We start from the raw sequence: 12,405 nt of genomic DNA on the forward strand, positions 1-12,405 counted from the left end.
ATAGGACATAGGTGGTGCCGCCTCCTTCCTTCATTTCTTTTATTTTAAATTTGTTTCCAGTTCTTCCCCTACATCTTTAATTAGTAATTATCTTTAACTTTTCCTTTTACTGACCAAACAGAAATTTAATTTTTATCTTATTACTCAGTGTCTATCCGTTGATTCTATGGCCCAATGGTTTCAACAGCAGCAAACATCCTACCTACCTTTTGTGGTGGGGTGATCTTTTTCGTTTTGCCTACTGATGTTTGGTGGTGCTGTGGGGGGATGTTCGTGCTCCTTCTGTGTAGCTTGCCAGCGTGAGAGTAGCGCATCATGGAGGACATGAGGGATGTGAGTCGACGGAGGATGTGGCATTTGGAGTCTCCCCTCATGCTGAGGGCGCAGTCACTGCCTCAAAAACAGCCCGCTTGTTTGAGGGCCCTGCAGTGATCGGATGAATTAGTGCGAAGGCGCTCCGATCTGTTAAGCAGCTGCAGGCCATTTGGGACCCTGCCTGCCTTGTGCTGTGGCAATATGGTACAATTGTCGGCCATGTCATTGAGCTTCAACATTGGCTGGTGCTCTCCGTCTTTGCTGGTGGTGTGATTCGGTAGGAATTGGGACAGTGGCGCTGCTCAGAGATGAGGTGCAGCTCAAGGATTTCTCCCGGTTTCCCCAGGCCAGGCGCGAACAAGCGCCGGACCCACAAGCCTTCACCTCCGACGTCAATTCTAACATTGGAGAGGAAGTTCCAGGCAATGATTGGCTGGCCCCAAACTTCCTCTTGAAGGCTTGTGGGTCAGGCGCTTGTACGCGCCTGGCCTAGCTTGGCTCGCTCAGGCAGGAAGAACAAGAGTGTGGAAGAGATGCACTGAGGGAAGGAAGCATGCTATCATTTTGCAGTGTTCTCCCTAGCGTCTTTTAGCCGGGCGCTCACCTAAATTAGCTGGGCGGAGCACCCGGCTAAAAGATGCTAGGGATAACACTGCTTATTTTGGGGGAAAAAAGTGTGTCTTATGGAGTTAAAAATACGGTACTTTTTAGTAATTTTTTTTTTAAAACTAAAAATAGGAAAAAGAAAAGTGAAACCTAAGATATCTATCCCTATGACCACTTGTCCGATGGATCGTCAAATAGTGCCACCAAATCCTTTAAATTTTGATCAGAACAATCCATCATTAGAGGCTTCTTTGTTTCCCCTAAACCATATTCCCCCTCCTCCTCCTGGCCATCGTGCTGAGGAGATCCCATTAGAAGGTTCTCCATCAGGAACAGGGACTCAAAAGGGTTCTCAACCGGTTTAAAATTAATCTATGTCAAGATGCCTCAAATTACTACTTTGAGTGATTCCCAATTGTCAGAACCTGCAACTGTAGACGAGCACTATGTTTGGATGGAAGGAATGCTGAAGTCTGTAATCTCACAAAATAAAGTGTTTGCTCGAGAAGTGGTTGACAAATTAACTAATGTGGATTCAAATGTTTCCCTTTTAGATAAATGTTGCGTAGCAGTAGAGTCTCAGGTCTCAGCTTTACAGGTGGTTTCAACTTCTGCAGTAAAAGATTCTTGCAATATACATTTTAGGCTGGAGATGCTTGAAAATGCTGATAGAGGAAGAAACCTGAGATTTGTGAATTTTCCTATTATTTACCTATTGTTACCTGTTGAGGAAGTGCTTCAAAGAGATTCTAGGTTTAGAGAGTGCTGCTACTATATCTTTTTCTAAATGTTATATTTCCCCAAGAAAAAAAGCTCCCAGAGGACCAAGGAGTAGACCGTTTTGTGTCCACAGAAGTGGATTTAACGGCCTTTTTGGAGGATTCCCAAGATTCCCAAGGATTCGGGATAGGGCTTATATTAGGAGCATCTTTAAAAATTATGCTAGGGCTTATTTTCGGGAAAGATCTTAATCTAAGTAAAGGAAAAATACTAAAGGAAATTCAAGGATATTAATCCTATTTAATAGTCCCTCCCATTTTACTAAACTGCAATAGCGTTTTTGAGCGCAGGGAGCTGCGCTGAATGCTACCTGCTGCTCCTGACACTCATAGGAACTCTATGAGCGTTGGGAGCAGCGCACAGCATTCAGCACGGCTCCCTGCGCTAAAAAACACTATCGCAGGTTAGTAAAAAAGGGGGAGGAGTGTTAGACAATAGCTCTATATTCCTATGAAGCCTGCTTCTGCTCTGCATATTTCAAAAACTGTTCTAAATGAAATGGATCCCAAAAGACAATCTTGATCTTGAAAAGTTACTAAACATTTACTTGGAAATTTAAGAAAATAAATTGTCTTTAGAGCAGGGGTAGGGAACTCCGGTCCACGAGAGCCGTTTCCAGTCGGGTTTTCAGGATTTCCCCAATGAATATGTATTGAAAGCAGTGCATGCAAATAGATCTCATGCATATTCATTGGGGAAATCCTGAAAACCCGACTGGAATACGGCTCTCGAGGACCGGAGTTCCCTACCCCTGCTTTAGAGCCAACACTCTGGACTTTAAAGCAAAAAAAAAAACCTTACATCTCATTTGTGTTGTCCTAGCCCAGGGGTAGGTAATTCCGGTCCTCGAGAGCCGGAGCCAGGTCAGGTTTTCAGAATATCCATAATAAATATGCATGAGATAGATTTGCATCTCAAGGCGGCAGTGCATGCAAATCCATCTCATACATATTCATTGTGGATGTCCTGAAAACCTGACCTGGCTTCGGCTCTCGACGACCAGAATTGCCTACCCCTGTCCTAGCCACATCTGGAAATGTTATCTTATCTTAGCTGCACAGAACACCTCATCTTTTTAAAGTAAAATTTCATGATCAAAGACTTACCAGCTTCATTGAGACAAGTTTCCAAGAGAGTAGACCTAGTTGGGCCGGTGCGGGCTGCTGGGAGCGATGGACCTCTGGTCTGACCCAGCGGAGGCAACTTCTTATGTTCTTAATTATTAGCATGTAATTATGTGCTAATTGGCTGCTTGTTCAATTTAATTGCTCATGGAAATTAGGTGTATGCCCTAATTTCCACATGCAATTTTTAGCATGATATATAGAATTAGGCCATTATATATATAATTAAACCATTAGGCCATTATATATATATAATTAAACAGAAGCTTAACAAACTGGCAAATATATAAAATGCTCAAATAGAAAATAATCTATAAAGTGCTTACTAAAGCAATATAAAAACTAACTCTGAATAAAACATATGTACTTCAGAAATCTCATCTAAATGTCCAGGCCGGCACGCCCTTTCTAAAATGTAAATCTTTTTGTGCTTGGGGAAGAGAGTTACAGTAAAAGAGGGCTATTACTGAGAATGCTCTACTTTTCATATAAACTAACCCAGCATTTGTCTTATCTAGCAGCACGGAAAGCCTCTTAGAATAGATGCAAGCCTAAGGGGTCTGGCCAACATATATGCCACAAGTTTCTGCTTAAGATACAGAGAACTCTTCCCCATCAATTATTTAAATGTCAGGATAATGATCTTAAAAAAAATTGTGAGTTATGTTTGTTGTGCTTCCAGATACTTCACATAACTTTATTACAGCCAGAAATATTCCCCTTTGCTTTATAGCTCTTTATTCCTAACTATACAGGAGAAATCTCTTTAAAACCACAAGTTAATGTCACCTTTGGGAAGACTAAATTACAGCTCCTTGGTGTCTTTTGCAGTTTGTCATCACAATGACTTATGAGCCTTCCATTCCAAAATATTCTCAGTGTCTTTTACAAAACCTTGATTATTTCAACATATGCTCTGGGGAAGCAAAAGGTTTTCTGGTGTCATGATACAGTGTAACTCTTTGGAGAATACTCACCTTAAAAGCTTTTCTTTGAAATTTAGCTAATCTGATCCCTTTGCAGTAGTGCTGCCCGATTCACCAATTCGAATCAGGTGAATCGATTCGAATCGATTCAATTTAAAAAAAAATTTGCCTCCCTATTCAATGGCCGACCCTTCCCCTGTGCCTTCCTAAAGCAGGAGCTGTAGTGCTACCTCTTGCTGGCCATCTGCTGCTGCTCCTGCTTGAGGAGAGAGGGTCAGTCAGAAAGGCCTCCCCCAGCTTGCCCACTCTTGCCTCCCCAGCTTCCCCGCTTTAATCTCCTTAAGGCTAATAGGGCAGCCTGCAGGCTTGCTGGTGTTATAGCAATCCCTGCAGCTGCTCGTGGTCCTCAGTGGCACGTTCTCTCTGCTATATCCTGCCCTGCTTTGACATTAGGGGCAGGATTGCGGCAGAGAGAACATGCCGCTGAGGACCACGGGCAGCTGCAGGGATCGTTATAACACCAGCGAGCCTGCAGGCTGCCCTATTAGCCTTAAGGAGGTAAGAGCGGGGAAGGTGCAGGCTTGCGGGGGGAGCAGGCATTCGTTCGTGGTGGAGAGGAGGAGAAAGAGTGCCTTCGCTGCGGTGGGGAGCAGGCCTTCACGGCGGGGAGGAGGAGAAAAAGTGCCTTCAGCGGTGGGGGGGGGAGCAGGTCTTCACGGCGGGGAGCAGGCCTTCAGGGCAGGGAGGCAGGCCTATGCAGAGGGAGGAGGAGGAAGAGTTCCTTTGGCGGTGGGGAGGCAGGCCTGTGTAGAGGGAGGAGGAGGAAGGAGTAAGAGAGGAGAAGGGAGATGCCAGACCTGGGATGAAGTGAAAGAAAGAGAGAGACTAAGCCAAAAAGAGGGGGAGGAAAGCAGAGGAGAGGTGCTGGACTAATGGAGAGAGAGGGAGAGGGAGAGAGCAATGCAAGACCACAAGGGGAAGGGTACAAGAGAGACAGATACTGCTCCAAATTAGGTGGGCAGGATGGCAGGAGAGATAGTAGGAGAAAGCCTGTACAGGAGGTAAGGAAGAGAGAAAGCCTGTACAGGAGGTAAGGAAGAGAGAAAGAAGAAGCTGGATATGGGGAGAGATAAGATGCTGGGCATGGAGGGAGCATAGGAACAGGGACACAAGGGGGACAGTACTGGAGAGGAGAATAGGGACACAGAAGAGAGATGCTGGATGAAAGGGTAGATGAGAAAAGGAGAGATGTTGGATGGTGGGGTCCATCGCTGCAGCTGCGGGGGGATGTAAATGAAAAAAGGAAAGATGCCAGATCTCCGGGGGAGGAAGGGGAGAACAGAGATGGAAGATGGATGGTTAGCACAGAGAAAGAAGAAAGAAGGAGAGCCTGATCAGAAGACAACCAGACCAACATGGGACCAACAAGACTTGAAAAATGACCAGAGAGCAAAAGGTAGGAAAATAATTTTATTTTCTGTTTTATGATTACAATATGTCAGATTTGAAATGTGTATCCTTCCAGAGCTGGTGTTGGACCGCAAACGTAAGCTAGGATTTAATAAAGAGAGGAAAAGTATTTTTTGTTTGTTTATTTTGTTTACACCAGTGTGGGTAGGACCAGTGTGGGTAGGAGAGGGCAAAGGGGGTGAAGAGGCTATAAAATAAACCCACCAGGATGTTTGGAAAATACCACCCAATTGGGCAGGAAAATTGAATCGAAAAATCGATTGAATAGGCTGAATCGAATCAAAATTCTTTTTCCTGAATCGGGCAGCACTAATTTGCAGATCACCTGCAGCTACTCTTTAGAGTGTCTGGTTCAAGGAATGCAGTGCATAGAAACATGATGGCAGATAAAGACAGCTTTCACTATCTCTTTCTCTCCCTGAGGCCCATATTCTAAGAACAGCACCTTTACTTAGGCGCTTAAGTCCAAAATGCTGTTTAAAATTGAACTTAAAAGAAAATTCAAGGTGCTTATGAGAACCTAAAAAAATGGCACCGGAATTGTGCCTCTGCAGGTGCTTTACGGTGCCTAACACCATTGTAGGCGTGGCTACACAACAGCGCCTTTTAGAGAATCCAGGCCTAAGAGATTCTATGTGTCTGTCCTATGCTTTCTTAAATTCAGCCACAGTCTCTGTTTCCACCACTTCTTCCGGGAGACTGTTCCACACATCTATCACCCTTTCTTTAAAAGTATTTCCTTAGATTACTCCTGAGCCTATCAACTCTTAACTTCATCCTATGCCTTCTCATTCTGGAGCTTCCTTGTGCGCATTTATGCCACATAGATCATATTTAAATGTCTTTATTGTATCTCCCCTCTCCCATCTTTCCTCCAAAGTATACATATTAAAATCTTTGCATGTCCCCATATGCCTTATGACGAAGTCCACCGACCATTTTAGTAGCCTTCCTCTGGACCAACTCCATCCTATTTAGTACAACCAGAATAATTAGAGCCATTGGTGATATTTCTACACTCAGATCTCTGCTGTAGTGACAATAAACAGAGAAAATAATCATCTTTTATTTTGGTGGTCACTGTAGAGATATGATATACTTACATAGTACATGATAGAATATAATCTTTTTGACCTTTATCCATTCTGCTCAGTAAGTCCCCCTCCATACTACTAAACATGTCTCAGCTGCCAGCCATGTCGTTGCTAGAACTGTGGTGTGTGGAAATTGTACATTTGCACTTGGTGGCAATGGATAGTGTCTTTCTCAATCCCCTCCCAGAGGAATGTTTAGTCTATTTTTCTCTCCTTTCACAGGAAGGACTTTGCTCCTGATTAGCAGCAATTTAGGGCTGATGTTTTAACTTTGTTTGAGACACTAAACGCTAATGTTTTATAGAAGGGCTTACTCTAGTTGATTTCCCTGTTGTGGGTAATTAAGTATAAGAACATAAGAATAGCCATACCGGGTCAGACCAATGGTCCATCAACCCAGTATCCTGTGGCCAATCCAGGTCATAGGTATCTGACATACACCCAAGTAGCAACAACATTCCATGCTTCCAATCCCAGGGCAAGCAGTGGCTTTTCCCCATTTCTGTCTCAATAGCAGACTATGTATGGACTTCTCCTCTAGGAACTCGTCCAAACCTTTTTTTTTTTTTTTTTTTAAACCATCTACGTTCACCACAGTTATAGCATCCTCTGGCAACATCAACCCAGAGCTTAACTATTCTTTGAATGAAAAAATATTTCCTCCTATTTGGTTTGAAAAAATATTTCCCTGTAACTTCATTGAGTGTCCCCTAGTCTTTATATTTTTTTCATAAAGTAAAAAATCGATTCACTTGCACCTGTCTACACCACTCAGGATTTTGTAGACTTCAGTCATATCTCCACTCGGCCATCTCTTTTCCAAGCTGAAGAGCCCTAACCTCTTTAGCTTTTCCTCATACGAAAGGAGTTCCATCCTCTTTATCATCTTGGTCGCTCTTCTTTGAACCTTTTCTAATTCCACAATGGAGCTCATTTTCAAAGCAAATACACACACAAAGTACCATAGGTTTCTATGGTATTTTGTGTCTCTTAAGTGCTTTGAAAATGAGCCTCTATGTCTTGTTAAAGATACAGCAACCAGAAATGAATGCAATACTCATGGTGAGGTTACACTATGGAGCGATACAGAGGCCTTATAATATTCTTACTCTTACTTACTATCACTTTTCTAATAAATCCTAGTATCCTGTTTGCTTTTTTGGCCACCACACACATTGGGCATTGAAACACTGCTATGTTGGATTTTATATTTCTCTTATTTAATATAATGATCGCACCTGTTTCAGATAGAGGTTCTGCTTGCTTGTTCCCTGCTTGTATTTTTTTGACCTTGACTATTGTATCAATATTAGTTTTCACGATATCTATAAAGATTAAAAAGAAAAAAAAGAAAGTACCTATCCTTGGGGTAAAACCAGAACGACAAAAAAAGAGGCACAGAAGATGTCTGAACCAACTTCCAGTTACAAATACTTTTATTAGCAGTTTTTTCAAAAGTCCAAAAACAAGTCCTTGAAGGAGGAAGGTGACGCTGTCGCTGAAATTTGGATCCTAGTCAGGACCACTTTTATATTATATATCAAGGACTTTGTTTTTGGACTTTTGAAAAAATTTACAAATTCAATTATGGGGTGGGAGGGAGGGTATTTTTATTGTTACATGTTGTATAAGTATTGATTATATGATAGATAAGGGTGGGGAGGGGGGGAGATAAGAGAATATTATATGTATCATTGTTGATTATTAAGTGATATATTTATGGTTATTTGTATGGATATGTTATCACACTTATTATAAGTTTAAAAATGAATAAAGAATAAAAAAAAAAAAAAGTATTTGTAACTGCAAGTTGGTTCAAACATCTCCTGTGCCTCTTTTTTTGTCATCCTTAATGATTATGCATGAACCAGATTTACACATTTGGAGTTTCAATGTACTATATAGGTAAATCTATCTAATTGACAATCATTATGGGTGTCCTGGAAGTCAGGACCACTGGTCATATCCGAGGTTGTACTCAAGTGGGTAAACTTCTCTGGAATGTGGAGCAATAAAGAAGATCTGTTTGTTTTTATATCTCTGACACAGATGAAATGTGTTCTGATCAGCAGCGAAGGGGCTGAGGTCCTTTTCTACTGGACTGATGAGCAGTTTCAAGCACAACTGTGCAGCAGATTTGGGCAATCTCGGCAGGATAGGCAGCAGGTAATTTGATGCATCCATTCCGCCAATTCCAAAACATTGAACAACATGGTGACTTTAATCCTTTAAAGGGCAATTTTACAGGGTGGCGTGCAAGGCTAGGCACCGCATATCTCCTTTTGTTACAGAACATTTTCACATGCATGAGTAAAAGGTGCCACTAATTGGCACTTGTCTGAGATCCTGCCTGCCATGTTATTCCTGTATCGAGGTCGGAAAACCCTGATGACCTGCATTGGGGTTTTGTCCTGACTCCACCACATTGATCGGATTTTATCTATTTTACTTGTTTTTACTTTAGTTTGTTTTATTTCTGTTGAGGCTTATTTAATCTTTCGTATTTCCTGTTTTATTTTCTTTATTTAGTCTTATTTTATTTCTCTAGATATGTACATGTTTATAATACTGTTCATTTTTCTCTAATTCCCTAGGCACTTTAGTTTAGAATGTCAGCCCATTTAGGACAGAGAGGGAATTCTGGTATTCCTTAACTAAACAGTAGGGTTTTCAGAACAGGAATTTTAGATTACACATCATCTTTTATGACCTTCTTTCCTTTTGCTTTATCTTAGATGTCGGCCTTTGGAGACTGCGTTAATACGCTCTTTGCTCCTTTGATCATTTCATGTGCCACCCTGCTGGAAAAACTCAGTGATACATACACTTGTTTCACTGCTGAGAATGGACATCTCTGTGTTCTGCACCTGGTATGTGCCCTTAAGATCAACATAGCAACAGGCCTTGATTACGGCATGAATCTAGTTGCTATTTGGCACTAGAGAATGACACCGGGACATCTTTTTCTCCGTCTTCGCTGGAACTCATTTTCCTATCCCGTCCAGTACTTTTCCTGTCCCTGCCCTATTCCCGCGAGCTCCGTCATCATCAGCACAAGCCCCAAACACTTTAAAATCATAAGTGTCCGAGGCTTGTTTGGTTAAAGCAGAGCTTACAGGAATGGGACAGGGACAGCTACAGCGACAAAACTCACGGGGATGAAACTGAGAAATTGAGTTCCTGCAGGGACAGGGACAAATTTGTCCCCGTGTCATTCTCTATTTGGCACCAAAAATTGAATAAATAACACAAGATATGCTATAATTCATTTCTGTATCACTTTTAAGGGTTGCCATATTTTGTGGATGGAAAGACCATAAATAGAAGGTATTTTTTATTTTGTGGGATATATGTTTACTGTTGTGTTACTGCTGAGATTACCCCTTATTTTATCATTGTTTTAGCATTATGGGCTCCTTTTTTACAAAGCCATGGTAGCAGCCATTGCTGCAGTAATCGCTCTGTCGCCCTTAGGAATTTAATGAGTGTTTGCTGCGCAGCTTTGTAAAAGGCAAGGTATTTTTAAGGTATTTGTAAATTTTATAATAAAACACAATTTTTAAATGCTGTAATTCATTTAAGAGAACCAGAAAATTTCAGTAAAAGCCCCCCATTATCTGGCATTTTGCCATCCAGAATGCTTGAGTAACCAGCATCTCTCCCCGGTGGCACCTTCACTGAAATGACAGGAGGGTGGGTTTGGCGTAGGGAGCAGATCACTGTTTCTATGCTCCGTTTCTATCTATGCCAGCATTACTTCCTCCCATCCTGTTTGCTAAAAGGAAGGTGAAATAAAAAGACGGGAAGGTGGGTTAGGGAGCGGAGTAACTCTTCTGGTTTTTGCTCTGTGTTCTGTTTAACTGCGGCACCCCAGACCCCCTTCTTATCTCTTCCTGTTCCCAGCAGCTGGAGCAGGAAGTAGAGGGCTCTGACTAGCATATTTGATTCAACAGCACCCCTTGTTCCCTATGCCTGCTGGATAATGGGGCTTTTACCATGTTAGGGATATGTTTGTAAAGCATCAAAACGTAAGAATTAAAAAGTTAATTTACTGAGGAATGCGGTACATTAGTCTACTAGAGACTAATCAAATATAGGCTGGCTACTCCCTTTTAGCCTTATGAAACAAACCATCTAGAATAGCCCAGCCCTGTATATATAATGCATTTCAGACCAATAAGCTTTGATTGGATCCTCCTATAATAAATCTTCTATAAAACCGTGTTTCCCTGAAAATAAGACCAGGTCTTAGATTAATTTTTGCATTAGGGCTTATTTTCAGGGGATGTCTTATTTTTTTTCATGTACAACAATCATCTCTCCCTTCCTTTTCTCCACCCCAATTCTTCCTCTTTCCTCCCCTCTCACCCATCCCCCTGTGCAGCAAAACCCCACCGACCCTCCCACTGTGAGACTGACATACCATGCCTCCAAGAATAGCAGTAGCGGCAGCGTTCTGAATGGGCTGCTTCGCGGCTTTCCCCGCCATGACCTTCCCTCTGCCACATCATTGATGATGTCATCAGTGATGCAACAGTGGGAAGGCCCTGGCGAGGAAGGCCATGAAGCAGCCCATTCAGAAAGCTGTTGCTGCTGCTTTAGGAGACCTCGGAGCAGAGATATGTCAGGTCTCACCAGGGTAGGAGTCGCTGAATTGATGAGTCTGCTTTTTTTTCATTGAATTAAGCAGCACTAATGTCAGGGATGGAGTTGGGGATTGTCGGGGACATTCGGTGGGGGGAGGGGTTCAGGGGTCAATCTTAACTAGGGTTTATTTTGGGGATAGATTTTATATTAGGAGCATCTTTAAAAATCATGCTAGGTCTTATTTTCGAGGAAACACTGTATATCACAAAAGAACCAGGCAAGACTCGTTTTAGAACAGTGTCGAGGGTTAAGGCCATTGTTTTTTAGTGTGATCTCTCCTTCTGCCCATTCACAGTTTGGAGACTGCCTGTACATTGCAGTGAATGGAGATGGGACTGAGAATGAAGACGACATGCGCAGAAAGCTTTATGTTCTCAAACGGCTCAGTGAGGCTCATTTTGGACTGGTTACTCTGGATAGCCACCTCTTTAAAAAGGAGTATGTACACACAGTCAGAAGTAACCCTTCTGTCTTACATTTATTTTTATGGCCCGGATTTATTGTCTGCCCGTCCATAATGGCTTTGGGAAAAGCACAGGATAGTCTTATGCAGCCAGTTCTGTTCTTTGATCCTAAATTGGGAGCTACTAAAGGAAACTGTAGTTAGCACACTCCCCCCCCTCCCTACCCCTCTAACTCCCTGCTACAAATACCTTCAGTCTGGCTGCTTTTCTAATTCAGTTTTCTTTATTTAAGGAGATGAAAAGCTATTATTTGCAGGCACTTCCTGGAGCTGAACTTTTTTTCATTTAGAACAGATCTGTGACCTGTGCTCGTTCTTTCACCATGCAACATACAGTCGCTCTCATGGTGACTGGATTCTGCTCTTAACCCAAAGGTTTTTGCCTCTCCCTGGACTGCAAGGTAGAGGTAATTACTTGGTAACCAGAAGAAAGTTGAAATGAATTTATCTCTAGCCTTCTTTCAAACAGGGCTGGTGTTAGACATATTGGGGTCCAGGGCAAAAATTAAGATAGGGGCTCCAATTCCTAGGGTTACCAGATTACCTAGGGTTACCTAGGGTCCTCTTTTTTAGAGGACTGTCCAGGTGCCCGGACGGACTTTCCAAAACCCGGCAGTTTGTCCCGGTTTTGGAAAGACCCAGTGAGCTCCGGCCACATCCGGAGGGCCGCTGAGCATACACAGATATCGTAACACACACCTCTGCACGTGATCTAGGCCCTACAGATGTGGCCAGAGCTTGTTGGGGGTGGAGTGCGAGGTGGAACAGGGCCGGGCCAAGTGTCTGTGGTTTTGTGGCCCAAAATCTGGTAGCCCTACCTATTGCTCTATCCTAGTCTTCCCACCTGCTATTACTACCACACATAAAACAACTTTAAAATGACTTCTTCAAGCACAAAACACAGACCGAATTTCATCAAATACAGAACAAAGGCTCACAACTTAGAAATAGAAATATAAAAAAACAAAATTGTACTGGGA

The 12,405-nt window shown here is 42.5% G+C and overlaps 1 protein-coding gene across 6 annotated transcripts in view; it reads left to right on the plus strand.

Annotated features, from left to right (window-relative positions):
• HPS1 (HPS1 biogenesis of lysosomal organelles complex 3 subunit 1) overlaps positions 1-12,405 on the plus strand; it is a 108,325-nt gene that overhangs the window by 24,657 nt on the left and 71,263 nt on the right. For 3 of the 6 annotated variants that reach the window (XM_033942549.1, XM_033942548.1, XM_033942550.1), the window contains 3 exons: positions 8,365-8,481; positions 9,051-9,185; positions 11,258-11,400. The exons of 1 other annotated variant lie outside the window; for it this stretch is intronic. In XM_033942549.1, coding sequence (XP_033798440.1) covers positions 8,365-8,481; positions 9,051-9,185; positions 11,258-11,400 — 395 coding nt within the window. Of the gene's footprint in view, positions 1-8,364; positions 8,482-9,048; positions 9,186-11,257; positions 11,401-11,715; positions 11,833-12,405 lie in introns of those variants that run through there. 2 more of the 6 variants (XM_033942553.1, XM_033942552.1) reach the window with 2 other exon arrangements.

Source organism: Geotrypetes seraphini, chromosome 4 (assembly GCF_902459505.1).
Source record: "Geotrypetes seraphini chromosome 4, aGeoSer1.1, whole genome shotgun sequence".
Classification (NCBI taxonomy): domain Eukaryota; kingdom Metazoa; phylum Chordata; class Amphibia; order Gymnophiona; family Dermophiidae; genus Geotrypetes; species Geotrypetes seraphini.